We start from the raw sequence: 23,717 nt of genomic DNA, 5'->3' as shown, positions 1-23,717 counted from the left end.
GTACAAGGTGCTTGCCGCAAATTCAATGACGCTAAGTCTGCGCTACACAAACTGGGGGTTATATTTTCTATGTTATACCTAAATAGTCTGCGGGTGCAGGTTGATGGTAAGACTAGATTTTTGATAACCCGGAGGACATGCTAGACTTTCAAACCACACAGGAACAATAACTTCCCGAACTACGACAAGGCCTCTGTGTCGCCCCACACATCACAAGAAGAATCTCAAGAAATGGAGCTGGCTTCATCAGACTGGGCAAATTGGTGTTGTTATGATACTCTAATGCCAGTTCGCCCAGATCTCGCTGATTCTACTCAATTTCATCAAAGCAGTGCCCCAGTGCGGAAGTGTCGGGAGCGTGGGCGACTTCCAACTCATAGCAATAGCGCAACTGCCTATGATGAGCGCTAGATCAATAAAGTGACCAGTTACAACTGCTCGTTTGGAGTGGCGGAAGAGACCCAACCGGGCGCTTTCTGGCGTGTGTAAATCTGTACGCTGAGTCAGTTCTGCAATGGCTCCCAATATTTGTTGCCAAAAATGATTCGATTCCGGACAGGACCAGAACATGTGGAACATATTGGCAACTGGGTCATGACAACAGGGGCCCACTGATGAAATCCCAAACATGTTATTCAGAGTGTCCAATGTAAGGTATGCCCTGTGTAATACGTTGTACTGCATTTAATGAAACTTAGCATTTCTGGTCACTTTTTTTGTGCATATCAGTACCCTTCTCCATTCCTTATCCTGAAATTCTCTACCCACATCCTGTTCCCATTTCTCGTGCAGCACCTTTAGTGGGTCCCTGGTTGTGTGTGCCTGTGCCCGGAGGATAGGGCCCTATAGCATGTTGCAGGTAATAGGCCTCTCCCTAGAGACCCGAATGGGGCAGCTATACCCCACTGGTGCTCAGCTTTGATCGGACTGAGCCGGGGAGTGGGATTAGCTGCCAGTAAGGATAAGATTGTTCAGTGAGGGGTATGGTCAAGCTAGGCGGCCATTATTAGAGACAAGTGGTCTACACCAATTGGTGAACACACAAAATATGAGGTTTTGTCTTTTCTTTACATTCCCTACAACCTCCTAGTATGAGGATTCTAGTTGTGTTGACAGTATTACAATAACCAGTCCTAACCAATGCCCCTGGTCCAGTGTTTAATTTAATCCAGTCGTGGCCAAAGGCGGCCACAGGTATTCATTTTTGGGAACAGGCATTTATTGTCCGTATCAGATGTTTCCTGTCGACAAGAGAGAGAAAAACAAAAAGAAAGGGGAAAGACAGAGGAAGGTAAAGGCAGAAAACCGTTAGGGGGAAAAAGAAAGTAGGAAGAGTGCGATACAGGGGTAAAGAGTGTCCGGTCGTGAAGTAAAGAGGTTTGGGTTGGATTGAAGAGGTCACTGACATTTAATAGGGTCCCTGGCTTTGGAGAAGGGCTTTAGACAATGGTCAAATTAAGCACTTACTTGACTCGTGAGGCTTTAGCGATGGCAGAAATATGTCGACTTTCTGACATCCTGCATTCCACATACCTCTTAGTATCTCTGGTTTTTAATTAGGCAAAAACAGAGTTACAAAACATTAGAGTAATGCTGATATATGTATTTTTCGATATTCTTCCAACACTTCTCATGAAGGAGTTACTGCAGTTCTGGTGTTTTCTTCCTTTAATTAAATTCACACTCCGTGAGAGACTGAGAGGGAGATAATGTTTATTTTATGAGTTAATTAAAACCATAAAAGTAACCCTTCAACATAAAATTTGAAAGAACCATGTTAATACACAAACATATATATTACATAATTTTAAAAAACTGGGAAGAGTTAAATACATTCTACGAATTTGAATTACTCCTGCTTGACTCCGGTTACTGGTGCAAGACTTCATAGCGGTCTAGCTGTCTGACCCGCGATGTTACCAAGATACCTTTCTTTCTTTGATGTGTTTACTCAGAGTAGGTGGCTTTTGTCTCTATTTGCGCCCTTCCTATCACAGGCTTGTTTCAGCAGATGTTATTTTACCGGAATAGATTTCCAAAAATTGAACAAATATAATATTCAGTATGGTGTTTTGTGGATTGAATGCTTCAATTCGTGCTTGTCTACAGGATCTATTCCCTAAGCCATTTAGTTCTTTTTTCAGTAAGCCTTTTCTTTCTACAGCCAGGGCTGGGCAAATGCAGACCACGTGCACCAGGTTTTCTACCGCCAGATGACAAAGGCGGTACTCATGCATGCCCGCTCATGGCCCCTTCTTCCAATTTGGCATGAGGTCTGGCATTGGAACTTCACCCAGCCTAAACCTTAGAAAGCGTTGCTTAATTTTCCGTGAATAGTGAGCAGCCATAAGTGATGATTCTTTAAGAGTTTTATACGGTTTGAGAATCAACTAGCCGTGCAACCTTTTGGTCAGAGCCTCCCTGTCTTGTAACCAGCTATGTAGTTTACTTGACTTACTGACTGATTTATTAAAACCCAGCGTGGGAAGCAACTGATCCCATACCTCACCTAGGTTCAAGAGGCTTATACTCTTTTCCAGATACCTTTTGTAGTTTCCATTCCCTCTTTCAAAGGTGATTTCCTGCCAGACTAGATTGGCTAAAGACCCTGTTTGGGCGCGACTCAGCTTGTAACAGCATTTGATGAAAGTCGCTGGGCGAGCCAGCGACTGCCTATCCAACATAAATTCTAGTCTGACCTGGGCTGCGGAAGCGTGCCTTGGTAACCGAAGGACACGCTTGTACGTCTTCATCAAAAGCTTCTCCAAGAGAGCTACCTCCATACCCCTCATTATTTCTGCCCCATATGAGAGGTTTGGCAATAGTTTTGCTCTCATTATGGCTGTCAAGGGGTTTAAGGCATGGCCACAGATTGAATTAGAGAGCTTGCATAAGGCATAGGCAAGTGACTGCGCCTTATTTTTGATTGCTTCTTTTTGTAGTGCGAAGTTGCACCAGGCATCAACCATGACTCCTAGGTATCTATAGGAGGTTGCTTCCTCCAAAGTCTTTCAATTTAGGTACCATTTACGCTGGCTGGTGGGTCTGCGATTTATAGTAATCATTTTAGATTTGTTGTGGTTGATTTCTAATTCATTTATCCTTGCAAACTCTTCTAATTTGTTTAGCAGTTTTTGCATGCCTATTCTGGTGTTGCTAATTAGTAATAGATCATCTGCATATAACATATTAGATGGTTGCTGGCCGCCTAGAGAAGATGAATGGGATGATTCCACTTTTAACTTTGCAGACAGATTCCCTATATGTAGCTTAAGGAGAGTTGGGGCCAAAACACAGCCTTGTTTAACTCCAGCTGTTGTTTTAACCGCCCTGGATAGATGTGAGCCACCCCCTAGTTTTACCTTCACCCATGTATCAGAATAAATCATTTTGATGGCTTTTAAAATCGTAACTGGTAGCTCCCAAAGCTGTAGTTTAGCCCACAGTTTACCACGGGGGACACAATCAAAGGCAGCTTTAAAGTCAACAAAACACAGATAGGTGGGGGTCCTGGTTGCTTTTGCTCTGTTGGTAATAAGACCCAGTGCCATGAGGTTTGTTAGTGTTCCTTGATGTTTAGTAAAACCGCTTTGATTGAACGGCAGAATGTTTTTGTCTGTAATCCAGGTCTCTAGGTGGTTTAACACACAAGACGAAAAATATTTAAGGTCGTCCTCTAGGAGATAAGTCTGTAATTACTTGGAGAAGCCGTGTTCCCTCCTTTGTAGATGGGGTGAATTATTGAGCCTCTCCAGGTTTCCAGGACCATTCCTGTTGTGAGCACACAGTTGAACATTGCTGCCAGGAACTTGGCCCATCTTTCTATTTCCTGTTTAAATAGTGCCTGTGGTAAGTCGTTAGGTCCTGGGGCACAATCAGTTTGTGACTTCCCAATTATATTTATTAATTCTGATGCTGAGATCTTCAGGCTTTCTACAACCACGGGTTCCTAGATTTTCAAAAAACCCTGGGTTTGCGGCACGATTTCGGTATCAATGCGATTTGAAATGGTACACCCATGCTTCCTCTGATACATTTGCATTATTAGCTGCCATTGGACCCTTGTCCATTGTATTAATGATTTTCCAGAATCTTTTGGGGTCAAATGATTTAGATGCATAGTGAAGTTTGGCCTAGAGCGTCTACTGCTGATGCTTTTTAAAGGACCATAATTCGCCTTTTAATAGTTTCCTTTGCTCTCACAGGGCAGCCAATAGTGATCCATCGTCTGGGAATTTATGCAATTGTCTTAGTAGTTTACCTGGAGTTGCTTTCCTTCTCCGAACAGGCTGCGGTAGATCTAACCGCTTTTGGTGGGTCAAATGTGCTCCCTTTCTCGTGTTTCCTACGGTGTCTTTAATAATAAGTTTGATTGCAAAGTTCTCCCATACCATTGTCAAATTCGCCCTGTCCGTGGCCATTGATTCTAGCCTGAGTAGCGCCTCTTCCGCTTGGCTTTCAATGGTATTGGATGACCATTTAAGTCATTTTAGGTTTTCGGAGCCAATTACCCCTTCCAGGGGTAACGCTTTCTCCGGCTTGTATGGTGATGAGCAGATCCCGATTACCTGTTGCCTGTGATCACTTTCCACTCGGTCCAAAATGCTGAAGTTACTCACTAATGTATGCAGGGCAGGAGTTACCAGTGGATAGTCAAGGAGGGAGACTGTCTATACCCAGTAGGGTGAAGTTGCACTGTTCCTTCGCACAAATCACAAGAAAAAAAAAAAGCTCTCAGCCCCTGAAGTGCTTCCGCGGGTGCACGCTAATTAACTAAATCATTGATGCTAGCGAGGAGGTACCCAGTAATTAAGAATATCACTGAAAGTGAGAGAAGCATGCCAATGGAAGTGGGAGAGGGTAACTATCCTTTACAACAAAATATTTTCACATCGGTTATTGTAGACAAAAGTACTCCTTTCTTACTCTGTACTAGTGTCTTTTAGATATCAAAACCAAATCTTACCACCACATACACTTTCTCTGGCTCCCTGATACATTTCATCGAATGCATTTGCGCATCGGAGGCAGAATCTGGTGAGCCCCTCAAGTTCTTCTCTTCCTCTACTTGTTTGTGGAATGTTTATTATTGTGTTTGCCCTTTCAAGTATTATACCTACATGCTATGTGTGTGTATGTATATGTGTATATATATATATGTATATGCAATAATTTTAAGTGTCATAGGTTAATTCGACATTTAGAGGCTTATTTTATTTCTTTTCTTTTTGGCAGCTCAACCTAAGATACCTGACAATTACGCTCAGGATACATGGCAGAAACTTCACGAGGCAGTGAGTGCGATAGAAAGTAGTACATCCATAAACTACGATCTTGAAGAGCTTTACCAGGTAAGGAATGACTGGCAGCAGTCTCTAGTCAGGTTTGACTAGTGCAGCACTTATTGTCAAATGTAAGAGAAAATAGTATTTGTCTCATAATTCAAATAAATTATTCTTTTATCTGACTAATGGCATACGCCAATAAAAAGTCATTTTGATGCTCAAATTTAAAATCTGAATTTCTTCTAATTTCAGTACTGTATAATATGCCTTTAAGATTTGTAGTAATGGATCTGTTGGTGATAGCAAGAAGAGGTGGATATGAAATCAGAGTTATACATTTTTAATGGAATCTCACATTTTTACTAATGTTGCTGGACTACAAAATCACCCTCGTGTAGAGATATTGCTCCTGCGTCTATGTGGTGCAATACGTGAGGATTGATACCTGGATTGTTGAGTTCTGGCAAGTCCAACAACTCCCTCTTACTCCGGGGGCAAGCCTTTGAAGAATCGCCTCCTTCAAAATGATCACTGGCTGGTGGGATCTGGGGTGGGGGTACATCGAGCCACAGACACAAGATAAATCAAAGTACACAGTGTATTTACTAGCTGTCCTGCTCTGCTGTGTGTCTGACACTGATTGCCCAATGACAGTGAAGATGCCAGTTAGAGACCTAGTTCCCCTCCTTCCCTGTGCAGAAGAGATAGTGCAAGTATTGATCTGGCTTTGCGGAGTCAGACCGACATCAGTGCAGGGTTGGTCTTCTTGCTAATGATGGACAATAGGTATGGTAAACAACATCTTGGAGAGAAATAGGAAGACTGGGCCATCAGATTTCCCAGACTAGGTGAGAAAACAGGGTTCAGACATTTTATCAGTTAAGGCAGAGACGTGGGAAACGTGTCCTGATTTTTTTTGTAATAATACTTTTACCTTACATGGCTTGTGTTGACTATTTACTGCATTGCTTGCCATACTTTATCAAAGGTCGACTCCCTGAAATAGTTCATTTGAAGACAATTGCACCATTAATTTTTATTCCAAGTCTAAGAACAAAATTAAAGAATATATCTCATTACTGTAAGTCTGTACAGAAGGAACAGAAATAGTAAATCCTTTCTGTAGGGGCAAAAATGTTAATTTGTGCGCATGTCCAAGCACAGCTGTAGGTAACAGGACTAGCTGGACTCCAGGTGGTGTTTTTCCAGGTTGGTGTTGATCTAGGGTAAAGGAAGGGGTGATGCATAACACTGTTGGGAGGGAGTTCCAGATTTCAGGTCTATTTCCGGAGGACACTTTTCATTGTGGAGTATTTTGTAAATCTTCTAAGATTGTTGAGATGTATCAGCGTTCAGCCTCTCAGTTTGCCGGTTTCGACCAGCGATTGAGTTTGAAGACCAGGTATTGAAGGGGTTGTTGAGTGCAGAGCCTTCTATGTATTGCAATAAGTCTTGACTGTGCTACAAATATCCAAGAGTACCCAGTTATATGATATTATAGATTTAATATGACTGAAGTTATTCCTTTGGCAGTGAATGTACGCAGCAGAATGAAGGACCACTGTTAGAGTTACAGTTCCGTACTTGGGGAGGCCCTTAAGTAGGGTACTGTAGTGTTCGATTCCGGAGACAAGTACTAAAACAAGGCATCCGAGATCTGTAATTGGAAGAAAATGCATGATATTCTTAATGGTGCGGAGATGGATGGAGGAAAAAGGCCAATTGAGCAGTTGCCTTGAAGTGTGTGTCAAGCCTGCGTTTAGAATCCACTGTGACACCTAAGGATTTAGCTCAGGTGATTCATTTAGGAGAGCTGACTAGAGTTTTTAATTTCTCCTGCGTTTGTGGGGGTAATTTGCTGCTGGGCTTTGAGGAAAGAACAAGAAATTATGTTTTCTATGCTTTGTTTTCGTGTGGCAAGCTCATTTTTGCATATGAGCTCTGCAGTTTATTAGGGTCTGGAGGTTTTGGATACAATCCATCATTTAAATCTTGGTGCCATTTGCATACTGGTGCAAGGCAACTTTTTTTGTTTTTTTTGTTTTTTGCAGCAGTTCCGATAGAGGGTCTGCATATAAGTTGAAAAGAATGGGAACGCAAACGTTACCTAGTGAAAGTCCAAAGAGCGATAGTGTCAGGTTGAGTCCCAGTCCTTAATTGCTGGACAGGGTTTGAGATAAGGGAGGATCCAACTTGACAGTTCTATTTCAGCCAATGTACGTGTACTTCAGGGTTACACTCCGGATATATCAGTCCGTAGTACCTAAGGCAGAGCAGAGGTAGAGTTGTATTCGGAGGTGACTCTCCATTGTCTGGAGACTGGAGTAAGTTGCAGAGCCTTTAGCTTGCACATTATTCAAGCAGGCCCTAGTTGAGGAAATATGTTTTGGAGAGGAACTGCACCAGATTTGCCTCTTATGTAGAATTGCCTGTCTGCCTCTCACATCCACAAACCTCTCAATTAGTGTGAATTCTCGTATGTTTATGTACTCTAATAGAGCCTGTGGTGGCCAACATAAAATTATGAATAAGAAAAAGCAGGTTACCTGTATCCGGGTGGGTATTTGAATTAATTGGTAAAGAACATCGGAATTAAGAGACTACGGCCCAAGGAACCCTGGTACTATGGAAACCTGAAAAAAGTAAACTAACATGCAAAAGATGAGAGAGAAGCTGGCAAAGCAGCAACAGAAGAGAACCCTTAGCTTTACCAAACACAATTAAATCATTTCAAACTATAATCATTTTAGAATGAAGTAAAAACTCACACTAAAGAAGTTTTCAAGATCTACAATAATTTTACTCAGCCAGCACCTTAATGGGGTGACATTTGAGAAGACTATTGAAGACTAAATTCGTACAATCTGGCCTATAATTAGTTAAATCTCACCAGCAGAAAGTCACAAACATAATCGTTTTGCTACTTATACCACTATGTAGAAGTGCAGGAGGGGATTACCCCACTCGCATGGAAGGAAGCCATGGTCACTCCATTCCTGAAGAAAGCCTCCCTTGATCCACATATTTTGGCCAACTATGTCCCATTCGTCATGCTTCCCTTAATGGGAAACATCACTAAAGCAGTAGTAAATAAGCTGCTTTGTCTTGTTTTGGAAAACAACCTACTGCTTCACTCAGCCCAGTCAGGATTCAGAAAGGTAATGATCATGGAGACCATATGCACCAATACAGTCAGCAACATCTGTGAGATTGTGAATTCTGCTATGACAGTAGTCACAGTCCTTCTTGACCTGTAGACCGCATTTTACACTATCTCTCATTCTATTTTGCTCAAGTGGTTGACAGACATAGGGCTCTCAGGGAGGATTTTGTAATCTGGCTGAAATTATTTGAACCATTTCAATCAGTCAATCTGTGTAGGAGAATTCTGTTCTCCGGCCAACAACATACGGGTGGGGGTACCACAGGGATCGACATTGAGTCCTTTCTTGTTGTCCTCCACCACCACCCAGCAAAGATGAGATCCTCTCATGGACGCAAAGTTTACCATTATACTGATGACACACAACTTGTTATAATACTAGACAGGAACCCTCAACAGTCTTTAGGTTGTCAGTCAAATATAAAAGATTGGATGAGAAATGTTTACGAAAATGCGATGAATCAGACATGTTTGTTTGCCAGACATGCTTACCTGGCTTAAGGACTATGCTTATTGACTTTTCACTACTAAAGCTAAGAGTCCAATGGGTCTCATCGGAAGGAGGAGGGGAGAGAGAATCTGTCATTGTCTGCAAAGGTGTGTTGTATTGTAGACATGGCATGAGTTTCTCTGAGCAGTGTATCTGATGTAGCTCCTAGTGGAAAGTTAAATGTACACTTGACAGCTGAAGGCAGCCTGAGCGTAAAAGGTGTATGGATGGCATTATCTACTATGTACTCTACACACAATATATTAAGACTATGACATTTCTTAATGTTATTCCTTCGTTCAGTGTTAATGCTTCCTTGACACCGTCTGCCACCACACACTCTGCGCACGCCTCCACAACATAGGAATTCGCCACAAAGCCTTAGACTGGCTCACCTCCTTCCTCACCGACCGGACCCAGAGAGTCTGCCTTCTGCCCTTCCACTCCAACACTACCAAGATCACCTGCGGAGTCCCCCAGGGGTCCTCCCTCAGCCCCACACTCTTTAACATCTGCATGATCCCCCTAGCCAACATCCTCCGAGCACACGGAATCACTATCCTCTCCTATGCAGATGACACCCAACTCATCTTCTCCCTCACCCGCAACCCCACCACCGCCAAAACCAACTTACACGCCGCTCTCCTCGACACCGCCAACTGGATGACCACTAACCACCTCAAGCTCAACTCAAACAAAACCGAGATCATCATCTTCGGCCCCAACAAAACCACATGGGACGACTCCTGGTGGCCCACCGCCCTAGGCCCCGCACCCACCCCCGCAAACCACGCACGTAACCTCGGCATCATCCTCGACCCCTCCCTCTCCATGACACAGCAAATCAATGCTCTAACCTCCTCCTGCTGCCACACACTCCGCACTCTAAAAAAAAAAAAAAAAAACAACAAAAAAAAAATCCTTCAAATGGATTCCCCCAGAAACCAGAAAGACAGTCACCCACGCACTCAGCAGCAGCAGACTGGACTACGGTAACGCCCTCTACACCGGCACCACACTCAAACGCAAACTTCAGAGAATCCAGAACACAGCCGCACGCCTCGTCCTTAGCCTCCCTAGCCACGAACGAATCTCACCACACCTCAAAACCCTTTACTGGCTCCCCATAGACAAGAGAATCACATTCAAGATCAATCAATCAACAATTTATATAGCGCGCTACTCACCCGCAAGGGTCTCAAGGCCCTGGGTAGGGGGGGGGTGGGGTTCCATTACTGCTCGAAAAGCCAGGTCTTGAGTTGCTTCCTGAAGGAGAGATGGTCCTGGGTCTGCCGTAGATGGATGGGGAGGGAGTTCCATGTCTTGGCCGCCAGGTAGGAGAAGGATCTTCCTCCGGCGGTGGTTCTGCGAATGCGTGGTACAGTGGCGAGGGTGAGGCTGGTCGATCGCAGCTGGCGGGTGGGCGTGTAGAAGGTGAGGCGGTTGTTGAGGTACTTGGGGCCCAGGTCGTGGAGAGCCTTGTGTGCGTGGGTGAGGAGTCTGAACGTGATTCTCTTGTTGACGGGGAGCCAGTGCAGGTCTCTCAGGTGGGCGGAGATGTGGGCGTGGCGGGGGATGTCCAAGACGAGTCATGCGGAGGCGTTCTGTATGCGCTGGAGTCCTTTCTGAAGCTTGGCTGTGGTTCCTGCGTAGAGGGCGTTCCCGTAGTCCAGTCGGCTGGTGACGAGCGCCTGGGTGACCGTTTTCCTGGTTTCGGTGGGGATCCAACGAAAGATCTTTCGGATCATGCGCAGGGTGTTGAAACAGGATGACGAGACGGCGTTGACTTGTTTGGTCATCGAGAGGGAGGAGTCCAGGATGAAGCCCAGGTTTCGTGCCTGGTCCGTTGGCTTGGGGGTGAGATCCTCATCCACGCACACAAATCCCTCCACAACACCGGCCCAACCTACCTCAATGAAAGAGTTAACTTCCACACTCCCACACGCAACCTCCGATCAGCCGACCTCACCCTAGCCACGGTCCCCCGCATCCAGTGCACCACCACAGGAGGCATGTCTTTTTCCTACCTCGCCCCCAAAACCTGGAACTCCCTCCCCACCGACCTTTCGACTTACTGGTCTTCAGAAAGAACCTCAAGACATGGTTGTTCGATCAGTGACCCTCCCTGCCACCCCTCCACCCCCCCTTTTTCCCCTCCCACAGCGCCTTGAGACCCTCACGGCTGAGTAGCGCGCTCTACAAATTAATTTTGATTGATTTTTCTGCTTTTTCCCTAGATATTTCACTTGTGTGTATTCGACTGAATTTTAATATTACAATTCTTTAAATCTACTCCAAGATTTCTTTTTCATAGAACTTCACCCTTATGCCAGCTTATTTTGTATTTAATGAAAAAGGTCCTGAATTGCAAATAATAATTCTAGTTAGCATCTTACAGGGCCTTCCAGGATATTCTCTGTGTTGTCTGCATATTAAATCAAATTTATATTTCCTCTCCCCCATAGTGTCCATCTGTATGATACATCTGTTGCTTGAAATACCTCTCAATAGTTTTCAACAAGGTCAGCTCCCTCAAAATACAAAAGGAACAATAGAGACCCCTGCTTTTTGTCACCTCTGAGATCAAAGGGGTCAGAGTAGGAACCAGCCAACCCTTGCTTAGTGATTTCTGTTCATATGCTTCACTTTGTTTATACATTTTAGAATAACGTTGAATTTGTAGAAATATTAGAAATTAATAATCCTGTGTGCCTTGAAGTCATTTCAAAAGATCTAATTAGAGGGCTGTTTAGGGAGTGACAAATTAATCCTGCATTCAATGTAAATGTATTTGCATGCTTTACTCGGACACCTTTTATTAAAAACGCCTCTTCAGGTTCATTCTGTGGCAGTCAGGCCTGCAACAGGCAACACACAGGAACCTCTGGGAAGCATAGCTAGCCGCAGATCACTCGACGAATCTTCATTTTCATTTGAAAGTTAGAAAGTTGCTTCCATGTGGATGCGAGCAGAGAGAAGGGCGCTGGTAATGTGTTTGCAAGGCTACAGGGTGAGGGATGGTTGGGTGCTGCAATAGTTAGAATAACTTTTGTCAAGTAATCTGCTGCTGACACCTGACATAACTGTAAGAGCGGGCGTGGAAAAAGGGTTACTGAGCTACTTTAAAAAGAGCAGTTAGGAGTTTTTCTGTCGCTTTGTTATTAGCAGGAATCCAAGGGGAATCCCTGTCCCTTGAAATCAGTTTGCAAGCGGGGAGGATGGGTGGGCGGTAAGGAATCTGTAACTATAATATGTCTCTACCAGATATTTCATTAGCGAAGGTAAGTAACTTGTACATCTGATAGAGACTTCTAGTTGCAGATTCCTTGCCTTAGAGTAGATACCCAAGCAATGCCATCCTCGGTGGTGGCCTGCGAACTAAGATCATACTAGAAAGTCCTGCAGGACCGAAAGACCAAAGTAGCTGTCCCGACGGACCTGACTGTCCAGGCAGTAATGCTTAGCAAACGTGTGCAGAGACGCCCACGTAGCTTCCTGACAAATATCCAGGACAGGAACTCTGCGTGCTAACGCAGTGGATGCAGCAGTGGCCCTGGTAGAATGAGCCCGCAAGCCGTCAGGAGGTTGCTTTTTCGCCAAAGCGTAGCACATTTTGATGCAAAGAAGCACCCATCGAGAGATGGTATGTTTCTGCACCGCCTTCCGTTCTTTGCACCCACATAGCCAACAAAGAATTGATCGTCCACCCAGGAGTCTTTAGTACAATTGAGATGGAACGCCAACGCTCTTTTTGGGTCCAGACGGTGGAGTCTCTCCTCCTCATGGGAAGGATGTGGGGGTGCGTAGAAGGTAGGCAAAGTGATGGACTGGCCTACATGAAACAGTGTAACCACCTTAGGAAGGAAGGAAGCCCTTGTGCGTAACACCACTTTGTCGGATGCACGGACAAGTATGGAGGCTTTGAAGAAAGGGCCTGAAGCTCACTCACCCTGCAAGCAGAGGTGATGGCAATGAGAAAGACAGTTCTGAATGTGAGGAGCCGTAAGGGACAATTATGCATAGGCTCAAAGGGGGGGTACACATCAAGTAAGTAAGCACAAGATTAAGATCCCACTGAGGCATGATGAAGGGAGTGGGAGGAAATATGTGGGTGAGCCTCTTTAAGAACCTACTCACAAGAGGAGATTTAAAGAGTGAGGGCTGATCAGGAAGCCTAAGAAAGGCGGAAATGGCAGACAGATACCCCTTAAGGGTGCCCAATGCAGAGCCCTGCTGGGCTAAGGAAAGAATGAATAGAAGAACCTCTGAAAGAGGGGCAGATAGGGGGTCAACAGATTTGTTGGTGCACCATGCCACAAATTTATTACAACGACAGGCGTATACAGTTTTAGTCGATGGACGCCTGGCTGCCAAGATAACATTGCAGACTTCGGGTGGAAGGGCAATGCCATCAACTGTTGCTGCTCAATCTCGACGCATGAAGACGGAGGTTGGACGGGTTTGGGTGGCGGACCTTCCCCTGCTGCTGCGACAGAAGATCTGCCCGAAGAGGCAGTCTGAGTGGAGGATCGATGGACATGCTCAATAGCTCTGGATACCACACTCTTCGAGCCCAATCCGGAACCACCAAGATAACTTGGGCCCGGTCGCTCTTGATTTTCTTGAGAACTCTGGGCAGAAGAGGGATAGGTGGGAAGGCGTAAAGGAGGTTGCGCGTTCTCTGCGGAGGCGAACAGATGTAACCAAGGCTCTCCCCACTTGAGAAAGAGACCGTGCGCCACCTCCGGATGGAGACGCCATTCGTGATCGACAGTGCGTCGGCGGCTGAGTTCATCTGCTCTGGCGTTGAGAGAGACAGGGAACCAGGCCCAGCAGCCTCAGAGTCTGCCTCACCGAAACCCAAGACCAAGGCTGAAAGATTGGAATCATATCCTGAATGTCTTGGACTCGCTTTTGGGGATGATAAGCCAGAAACCACACTGTGTCCAGAACTGCTCCGATGAAAGGGAGCGTCTGAGAGGGAGTCAGGTGTGTCTTCGGCACGTTGATATTGAACCCCAGCTGGTGCAGGAGGTTCGCTGTAGTCTGGAGGTGTGAGACCACTGTCTGGGGCCAAGGCGCCTTCAACAGCCAGTTGTCTAGGTAGGGGAAGACTTAGACCACTAACCTGCGCAGATGAGCTGCAACCACCGCCATCACTTTTGTGAACACCAGAGGGGCACTGGTAAGCCTGGAAGGGAGCACGGTAAAATGAAAGTGCTTGTGACCTATCGCGAATCGTAGGTAACGTCTGTGGGCAGGCAGGATGGGGCTGTGGAAATAAGCAAGTCCAATGCTACCATCCAGTCTCCTGGGTCTAAGGCAGACAGAACCTGAGCCAGGATGAGCATTTTGAACTTCTCCATCTTGAGGGAGTAGTGGAGTAGTTCAGGTCCCGGAGATCTAGGATAGGGCGCAAGCCTTTGTCATTCTTTGGTATCAGAAAGTAGTGGGAATAACAACCACGACTTACTTCTGGCACAGGGACCCTTTCTACAGCTCCCTTGGCCAAGAGAGCTGCGACTTCCTGGCGTAGAAGCACCAAATGATCCTCCGAAAGGGGATGGAAGGATGGTGGCATGTGTGGTGTTGCAGATTCGAAAGGGAGGGAGGAGCCCTTCCGAATTCATCATCATCATCAACACATAGCTTTATTCGGTTACTTTCAACCATAAAAGCAAAACAACCAACGTTTAAATAAAAGAGCAAATAAGAGTTAGATTAAAAAAGATAAGAAAGAGATAAAAACATATATGTCAGCCTTAAAACACATAAAATTATTTTCCTTAAAAAAGACACCTAACCCCCTAATACCTAACATTTAAATTAAACATGGGGTTTTCTTTCAGTCTAGGTGTGTATTTAAAATTTGGCAGCTAAAACACTTTAAGCATTTGGTCCTCATTATCATTGTTTCCCCAAAAGTTTTGTACGTATATGCCAAGCAGCTACAATATACTTGCTGACCGCACAAGATAGAGGGAGAGAAGTTTCCCTCATCATGATCCTTAAGGCAACAATACAGTGTCTTGTCCCCATATTACTGCACACAGATCGTAACCACTTCCGACGCGCAATCAAATAAGCAGGGCATATAAACATGAAATGTACAATAGATTCCGAAATTTGATTGCAGCTCGGGCAAGTGTCAGGACTTGGGATCGTACTCCGCGTACTGCCATAGGACTTAAGAGGCAGACAACCATATCTGAACTGAATATATAGACTCTTACTTAATGGATCAAGAATTGTATCCATAAATGGTTCCAAATATGGATACCATTTAAAGTCAAAGAATTGTGACGTCAATCTGCCGTGTGTTGTGCACAGCAGATAGTTTTCCCTGACATGTATCCAGTAAACAGTTTTCAGATGATTCTTCTGATCCTTCCTTATACTTTCTGGATGACTCCAAAACTCACTAAGACCCAATCTATGAAACCATTTTGAGATGTGGTTAAACCAGGAAATGTTAAGTACATTTGGTCTGTCTAGAATGTCTTGAATAGACTCCTTGTATGTGGATAGCTTCCAAATTATTTGCAAAACCCACCTGTCTGTGGTTATATGTTCCCTGTGGGGCAGGTGATGGCAGATTCTGCCACCAACTGGGCGGGAGTGAGGGGACGGACTAGGAAGGTTTGGAGGCTGCTGCGGGGGCAGAGGTGGACTGGACATACCTCGGGTTCCCTGTCCCACGACCACGTGGGATTCCGCGCACCCGGCCACGCATAGGCTGTCCAGCGTGCATGGCCCGGTGGCTGGATTGAGGACGCGACAGGGCGCCCCTTCCGTGGCCACGAAAGGGTCTAAAAGTGGACTGTGGGGGGCGTGTGGCGGCAGAAAGGCCAAGGGACCGAGCCGTAGCCCGGGACTCCTTGAACCTCTCCAAGGCAGAGTCCGCTTTGTCTCTGAAGAGACGGGTGCCACCAAAGGGCATGTCCATGAGTGACTGTTGGACATCCCCCGAGAAGCCAGAAGTACGTAACCAGGCATGGTGCCGTAAGGCCACTGTCGTTGCAACCGATCTGCCCAGAGAGTCGGTCGTATCCAGCCCACAACGGATCGTAAACTTTGCCGCGTCTCTCCCATCTTTGACTGCTTGGGAGACGATAGCACGGGCCTCCTCCGGTATCTGCGGCAGCACTTGTGCATCTGTATCCCACAGTGAGTGGCAATACCGGCCCAAAAGACATACGGTGTTCACAGACCGCAGCGAGAGGCTGGAGGAAAAAAATAACTTCTTAACAAATTGTTCCAGCCTTTTGGATTCCCTATCTAGGGGGGCGGAAGGGAACACGCCAGAAGAAGAGGATGCCTGGACAACAAGACTCTCAGGGGTAGGATGTTAGGACAGGAACTTTGGGTCATTCGGCGCAGGCCGATGGCGGCGAGCGATAGTCCTGTTCACAGGAGCCCCTGTGTTGGGTTTGGACCATGTACCCAAAAGGACGCCAGTGAGGGCTTCATTAAAAGGGAGAAGGGGTTCAGACGTAGAAGCTCCAGGCTGAAGCACCTCCGTCAGGAGGTTAGACCTGACTTCGACAGTAGGTAGCTCAAGGCCAAGGACCTCAGCCGCCCTACTAACCACCATACCATAGGTAGCTTCCTCCGCCGTAGCCACAGTAGGAGGAGAAAGCATGCCAGCATCAGGAGAAGTATCAAGACCACTGGCTTCGCCCAAGTCATGTGCCCAGTACATAGTAGGGTCTTCCTGGTGTTCATAAGGGTCCAGGGACCCCTCCAATTCCTCCCCATATTCGTACCCATAGGAAAATGGGTCAGAATCCAACCTCAGGCGAATGGGGCCCACCGAAGCCGATGGCGCAGCCGACGCCGCTCCGACTCAGAGTCGTCAGGAATGAGAATTGGGTCGACGTCGATAGTGGGCACTACCGACGTCTGAAGCATCCCTAAATGACCCAGTGCCGGGGAAGGTCTCGACTGTGCGACTGGCATCGGTGAGGATCCGTGCACAGATCCCGAGGCGACCTCTGTGGCCAGGGCCAAAGCCGCCAGCGCGGAACCCTCAGCCAAGGCCCTTGGGCCCGAAGGCGCCGTATCTGGGTCGGCATGCCCAAAGATGAAGCGCATGGCCTCGTAGAACTCCGTGAGTTGGGCGGGGGCCACTCCGGCTCCGGGAAACTCTGAAGTGCGGAGTCGACCCAGACGTAGGCTCCGAGGACGGAGGCCTAGTTTGTGGACGCTCGGCCCGCGTCACGTCAGCCGAGCGACGGGGTGAAGTCAGAGAGCGATGGGACTTCTTCTTCTTACCTTGACCCGAAGATTTCGAAGAAGACGAGTGGTGATGGCTCCGCGACCGATCTCGAGACCTTCCTCTTGAGCAAGATCGGGATCTACGCGGAGTCGAGTGCCGGGCTGCCATCGGCTTTAGGGACCGCTCCCTCAAAGCCTTCAGATGCATTGCCCGGCACTCGGAGCACTACTTCGGGTTGTGGTCGCTCTCGAGGCACGATGAGGGTCTGTCACAGACATCATGCGGTGGCGGTCCTCGCACGGCATGAACCCGGTCTTTGGGGACATCCTCGATGCACCAAAGGTCGCACCAAAAAAGTTTGACAAAACGGTTGAATTCGGCCACAAAATAGCTGAGGGTAGCTCTCTCTTGGATCAGCGCGTGGCACAGAAAGAAAAGAACTGACGTCACTGCGTGAGGGCGGCGTCAATGTACTACTCCTGATGTCATCACGGCGACCACGACGCCTGCAAAGTCGACCGACGCCACCAACTGACGCACAAGGGTATTGCTCGAAGAAAAAAATCTCCGGATACAGTCTGACGCCTGGGGGGAAATTCTAAGGTAAGGAATCTGCAACTAGAAGTCTCTATCAGATTGTTAATATTAAGGTAAACTGTTAAGTATGTTTTTGAGGATGGGTTGATTCTTTAAATTATGCACAGCTGTTTGGAGATCAGAGCATGACATTTTTGTCCAAACAGAGGTGTTACTTTTCTCTAAACATAAGTACTGGAGGTGTAAAGACTGTGTAAACATTTGTGGGTTTCTTTGCAATCAAAAAGCCTATTTCCATTTGTGACCGTTTTTGATTTTGCAGTATAAAGAAATTGTAAAATGCTAGCGAGAAAATGTGGCGGACATTATAGAGCATCTTAACGGTCACTGCAGCCTACAGTGTTCCCACCATTTCCTACAGATTTTCTTGTGCTTTTGGGGGCAGCCACCCGTCGCATCAGTAGGTGTCACGGTTTTGGGCGGGTCTGATCAGGACTCTGTTTGGGACACCCCTTGAGGTCACCGAATATCCTAAAGAGGTAGTATACTGGGGAAGAAGAGCGGCTAAAGGCATACACGGAAAGGACAGCTATGAACAGGCACAGGAAAATAAAAGCAGAGCAACCCTTGTGTGAACAAACAGGAAGCAGATTACTAATGGACAAACACGCTGGGGTTGTACACAGAGTAAGGCGCAGAACCTCTCACAGTGACAGGGAATGTCAATGCCTCTGTGCAGTTTGCTCTTACAGATAGTCACCCTGCCAGCCCCATAGAAAGGAGGCAGCAGAAGTGATTCGGTCTCTGGACCCCAGAGCACAGACAAGGAAAGTACTTACATACATAAGACATGCTCTTGTAGGTCCAACTGGAAACAGTGGCGAGTCCTGAGAAAACAGCAATAGCACACTGTCACTGTTAGGCATGAAAGACAACGTATGACACTGGACAAGGGTGGGGGCTAGAATTGCCTCCTGGAAACCAGGAGCCAACCCCAGAACAAAGGAGGACAATTATACACTGGTGAAGACTGATAGAACACTTACCAGACACAAATAACCAAGAAGAAACAGAAACAGAAGGGAACAAACTAAGAGGCAGAGGCAAGAACTAGGAACAGGCTCAGGCTGAAGCAAAGGTGGGACTAGGACTTGAAAACAGGGCGCAAACGTCTGGCTGGGACAAACAGAGACAGGACTGGGAAACTGAGAGCGGGCTCTGGCTGGAACAGGCAAGGACAGGGCTGGAATACAGAGAGTAGGAAATTACCAGTAAACAGGACTGGAAAACAGAGAGAAGGTTCAGGCTGAAACAAGGCAGGAGCAGGGCAGAGAAACAGGGAGCAGGCTCTAGAAGAAACAAACCGGTACAAGGCTAAGAGATAGAGAGCAGACTCTGGCTGGAACAATTAGGAGCAGGGCAGAGAAACAGGAAACAGGATCAAGCTGGAACAGAACAGGAACAAAACTGGAACACCATCTGACAAAGGGTCTGTAACACAAAGGAATCAAAGTCCAATGCACGACGGGGATCTTGAGGAAATGGCTGCTTATAAGCTGTTCCAAGCTGGGCTGCACAGGAGAGGTGTCATGTGTGTTAGTTTCAGACACTTGCAAGTCCTGGAGGAGAGGATCCTGTGAAAAGGGGCAACTGGACTTTCCTATAGAAAACAATAGGAAACAGAATCCGGGCTTTCCTGACTACCAGGCTGTGCATTATGGGATTTGCAGTCCCAGGAAGCAAATGTAGTACTATACAAGTGTACCATGGAGAAAAGAGAAACAAACAGGAGTCAGCAAGGGACTCTAGATAAGTGTTGAAGGTGATTCCCAGGCTTCCGACAGTCCCCTTACAGCGCCCCCTAGAAATGGGACGACAGGGTCGTAACAGTAGGTCCCTCCAATATTGCACACCAGTCCATGGCGCCCAGGAGGGGAGTATTAGCGGAGTTCCAAACATGGGCAGTATCTCATTTTGCTATCCAGGTGCTCAGCCCTACCAGAGCCCACACCCCCTCTAGCCTCCCAGGTCCTCCAAGTGACCCAGTAGTTCGATTTAAGGGACGGGGTCGAAGGGTTTCTCTAAAAACCCATGACAGGATGATAAAGATAGCAGCCCAATTCTTCGTAATCATGGGGCACTTCCAGACTACACGAGAAAAAAACGACGCTCCCCTCTGAGCACCTGAAGGATGTTGGTTGGGTGCGCTTCGGTCCACCACAGCCGTATTGCCGTAAAATAGGTAATATGCAGGTGTTCCATTTGGATAATCTGAAGTCTCAAGATCGCCAGAACCTGTGGTGCCATTTTGATGTTTCTCCAGTTTCTGTTGTCAAAGGGTCCCACCCACGACTCCCATCTGGCTTTCTTCAGCACAAAGAGATCTGGAGAGTTAATGACTAAGGATTTATAAATGTGGGATATACCTCCTTTCCCTTTGGGCCCCATAAGGATTTTGGCTTCCAATGGGTTATACTCCGGAACATTATCAAGGAATTTGCCATTGGCCTTAGGGCATGATGGAGCTGTGGGTACCTATAGAACAGAGTTGTGAAGTGTGAAATCCGCCTAGAGCTCCTTGAATGATTTCAAGTGAGACCCCCCGCAACACATCCCCCGGTTGTGAAATGTCTATGAGGTCCATTTTTCTAAAGCCCTCTAATTGAGCCAATTGTCCTAGCCAACGTCCTTTCCAAAGGGGAGTCTCAAGGGTGAGTCTTTGGTTCCATCCGGTCCAACACAAGGCTGGCCTTCAAACCTGGAAAGCTCAAACATAGAGCGAAAGATGATGCTCTATACATCATATCTACCATTGCATCCTACCCCATGAGAGAGATCTCAATCTGGAAAGCTGAGTCTTCCCACCCCCTCAGTAAACCAATCATTCACAACAACCATCTTGGGAGTTCCAGTAATAAATGTGCATGTCTGCTCTGGATATGCCCCAATCGAAGTGGGTTGCACACATTTATCAAAGGTAAGGCGAGTGGTTGATCCAGAGAAAGGAACGGGTCATGGCCTGTAACTTGACAAACCCAATACTGTGGAAGCCTGAACTGTTCATTTTGGATGACATTTAGGAAATGCAGCAGGACCTTCATCTTATAGAGGTCTGTCTGGCCCAGAATATTGAGCAGTAACATGGCCTACTTAGTAAGGTAATAGTGGATACTAGATACAAACGGTTGAGGCTCCTAGTGAGGTCTGGGTGCCCATACATACGATTCCCAAGATATTGGAAACTAAGTCTGTGGACTGAAATATGGATCTGCCAATCCACTGCCTCGCCACCCCCTGCATGGGGGACAAAGAGAGACTTGGACCAGTTTACTTGCAAGCATGAGGTGCCCATACAGTCCAAAAATGTGAAAGAGTGGTGACAAGAGTATTTTTTAAAATAGTCTTATGGTCTCAAACTGTGTCGATGCTCAAATGCTGTCATACATGGATCAAGAAATTCTGCATAGCCTAAATGTCTGCTTCTCCAGGAGGAAAACATATAGAGATGGGGATGCCTTCTTATTGACCCACACGTATCAGCCGCAATTTGTAAATAATGAGGATTTATCTCGCTTCCGACATTAGCAGGCGTCACATCATGCTCGCTCCTAAACTCCCATGGTCTCCTTTGTACTCATTCATGTTGCGGAACTTGTATACTATTTTGAGAAGAAACGTTTCTTAATTTGTGTGTATGGAGATTTTTGAATGTATAGTCATGGTGCAATTTGTTGGTGGTGTGTGGATGTAGGTGCGAGTGCATTTTCAATTGGACAAGAGACAGGTCTCTCTGTCCTTTGGTACCATGAATGCTTGATTATTTATATTTATTTATTTTTGTGCGTGCATTTGTCATTTGACTCCTTTATGCGGAGAGTGTACTATGTTATGTAGCACGTAAGGAACCTTATAATATTTCTATAACATTGATGGGTTTTGTGTACAAAATAGATTTGTACTTTGCGTTGTTCTGTGTGAGTGTGTGAGAAATATGGGCCTCAGGTGGAACATGTTTTGTTTCATTTGCTCATCCAATTTACTCTTCGACAGAACTTGTGATTTCTTCAGTGTGCTCGTGTGCCTGTGTGCGCAGTACAACGTGTGTGATGTGTCTTTCTGAATAGTAGGATAGAGTATGCTTAGGTATGACTAGTACTTGTAATATGTCGGTAAAAGACTAAATGATATCCTTCTTTGAGACTGGTTGGTAGAATGATGTGAGTGTACAAGAAACTAGTGATGTGTGTATGTGAATGCTTACATAATTAGAGAAATATTTTGGGTTATTTAAAGGCTGAATTCATGTGAAGTATTTGTATATTTTGTGCATGTCCGTGAGATGGTACCTTGATGTTGAAAGGTTTTAAGGTTTTTAAAAAAAAAATATTATTATTGCCAGTACACGTATATTTTAATTCATGTATGTGTCTGTGGGATATGCATGTACGCAGAACGCTCTTGATTTCAAGGCCTGGTGTGTGAAACTTGAATTTTCTTTTCTTTAGTTTTTATTTTTTATTTTTATTTTTAGAAGTTTTCTCCCCATACTGAGGGGATGCTTGTACTATACTTGTATATATTGCGTGTGCTTTTGCGTGAACCTTCTTGTCTCCAAAGTGTGCTAAGTGTTTTACTGTGAATCTGTTATTTATTTTGTTGTTTGAGTGTCACAAGTTAAACACTGATGCTGGGTCTCATTGCACAGCTGCCAGGATCCAACACGCGCTGTGGGATTAGTTTTCAATCCCATGTTGCACTTACCCGAAGGTGATGATGTATTTAACATAGCACAAGGGATCGGGGTACTGGAAGTGCCATTACCGTTTGATCCCACACCCATCTCGTAGGATGATATCAGAATAAATTACATAGTTTTGCCTTTTCCGCTGATGTCATCTCATGAGGAATGTTCAAATTACCCATGAGGACACCGCACGAAGGAGTTTTCTGGAAGTCGGAAACTGATGATGAGTGTTAACAAAAACTAATGTTTTGCTTTCATACAGTAGGTTGACCTGTTCGCTTAGATACTTCGTGTGGATGGAGGGTAATCAAATGCCTCTTTACTTCTTTCTTTGCAAATGTAGGAAGCTAACATTGTGTGCTAGAAGTTAACATTTGCTATATCCGAGCTTAAACGTTAAACATGGTTGTTAAGTTTAATTTGTTTTAGGCATACTTAAACTAAACTGTATGTGGTACGTTTCGTTTAATTTTACTTAGTGACAAGTTTCCCCTTTTGCAGGCTGTCGAAAATCTTTGTTCATATAAAGTGTCTTCTACACTATACAAACAGCTACGTCAGGTTTGTGAAGAGCATGTCAAATCGCAGATCGTGCAGTTCAGAGAATATCCTTTTAATTTACGAAGAGATACCTACAGTTGTCACTAATAACATATGTTCTCAGCCAGATGTGTACTTCGAGTATTGTTTTTCCAATCTAAGTTGACACTTTGCTACATTATAAAGAAATTTTACAGTGCCTCATATGTTTTACTCATTTTTTAGAATGTTGTGAGATATCTTGAACTCTAACCATTCTTCCACATGTTATTTTTGTATTGTTTGTTTCTTTTATAAGATTCTTTCTCAACTCAAAATTAGAAATAGAAAATACGCTCTCAGGTCATGTGGGAATCATTCAGTGAATTGTAGGTTTGCTTTTAATATCTTATACAGAATTTTAGCCGAACATTTCTTACCAGAGAATTATCGCCAGGCATCAGACCGGATCTGGAAAATTTTCGTCCCCAGACTCATCCCCTGTCATGGAGATGGACGGGCGTCATCCAACGCTGACTCCGGCACCGACTGGAGCCTTGCTCACCAGTCCACAGGCTGAGCCCTATTCCTACGGGCTAGGACTTGGGGAAGATTGGGAGGGGCCACTGGACCCCTAACAACTACCAGTCCTTAGACCCCCCCCAACTTGGACCGGCATGAGGAATTGGCAGACACCAGTGACCTGGACACCTCCCCAGACACTGGCACGGTTTCTCCTCCTACTGTGGCAATGGGGGAGG

General features: G+C 45.8%; 1 protein-coding gene across 1 annotated transcript in view; it reads left to right on the top strand.

Moving 5' to 3' along the window:
- CUL4A (cullin 4A) overlaps positions 1-23,717 on the top strand; it is a 635,676-nt gene that overhangs the window by 113,789 nt on the left and 498,170 nt on the right. Inside the window, exons 2-3 of the mRNA XM_069204675.1 lie at positions 5,236-5,351; positions 22,939-23,043. Coding sequence (XP_069060776.1) covers positions 5,236-5,351; positions 22,939-23,043 — 221 coding nt within the window. The remainder of the gene's footprint in view (positions 1-5,235; positions 5,352-22,938; positions 23,044-23,717) is intronic.

The sequence above is a fragment of the Pleurodeles waltl genome, chromosome 8 (assembly GCF_031143425.1).
Source record: "Pleurodeles waltl isolate 20211129_DDA chromosome 8, aPleWal1.hap1.20221129, whole genome shotgun sequence".
Lineage (NCBI taxonomy): Eukaryota > Metazoa > Chordata > Amphibia > Caudata > Salamandridae > Pleurodeles > Pleurodeles waltl.
This window is presented reverse-complemented; position numbering and strand designations above follow the sequence as displayed.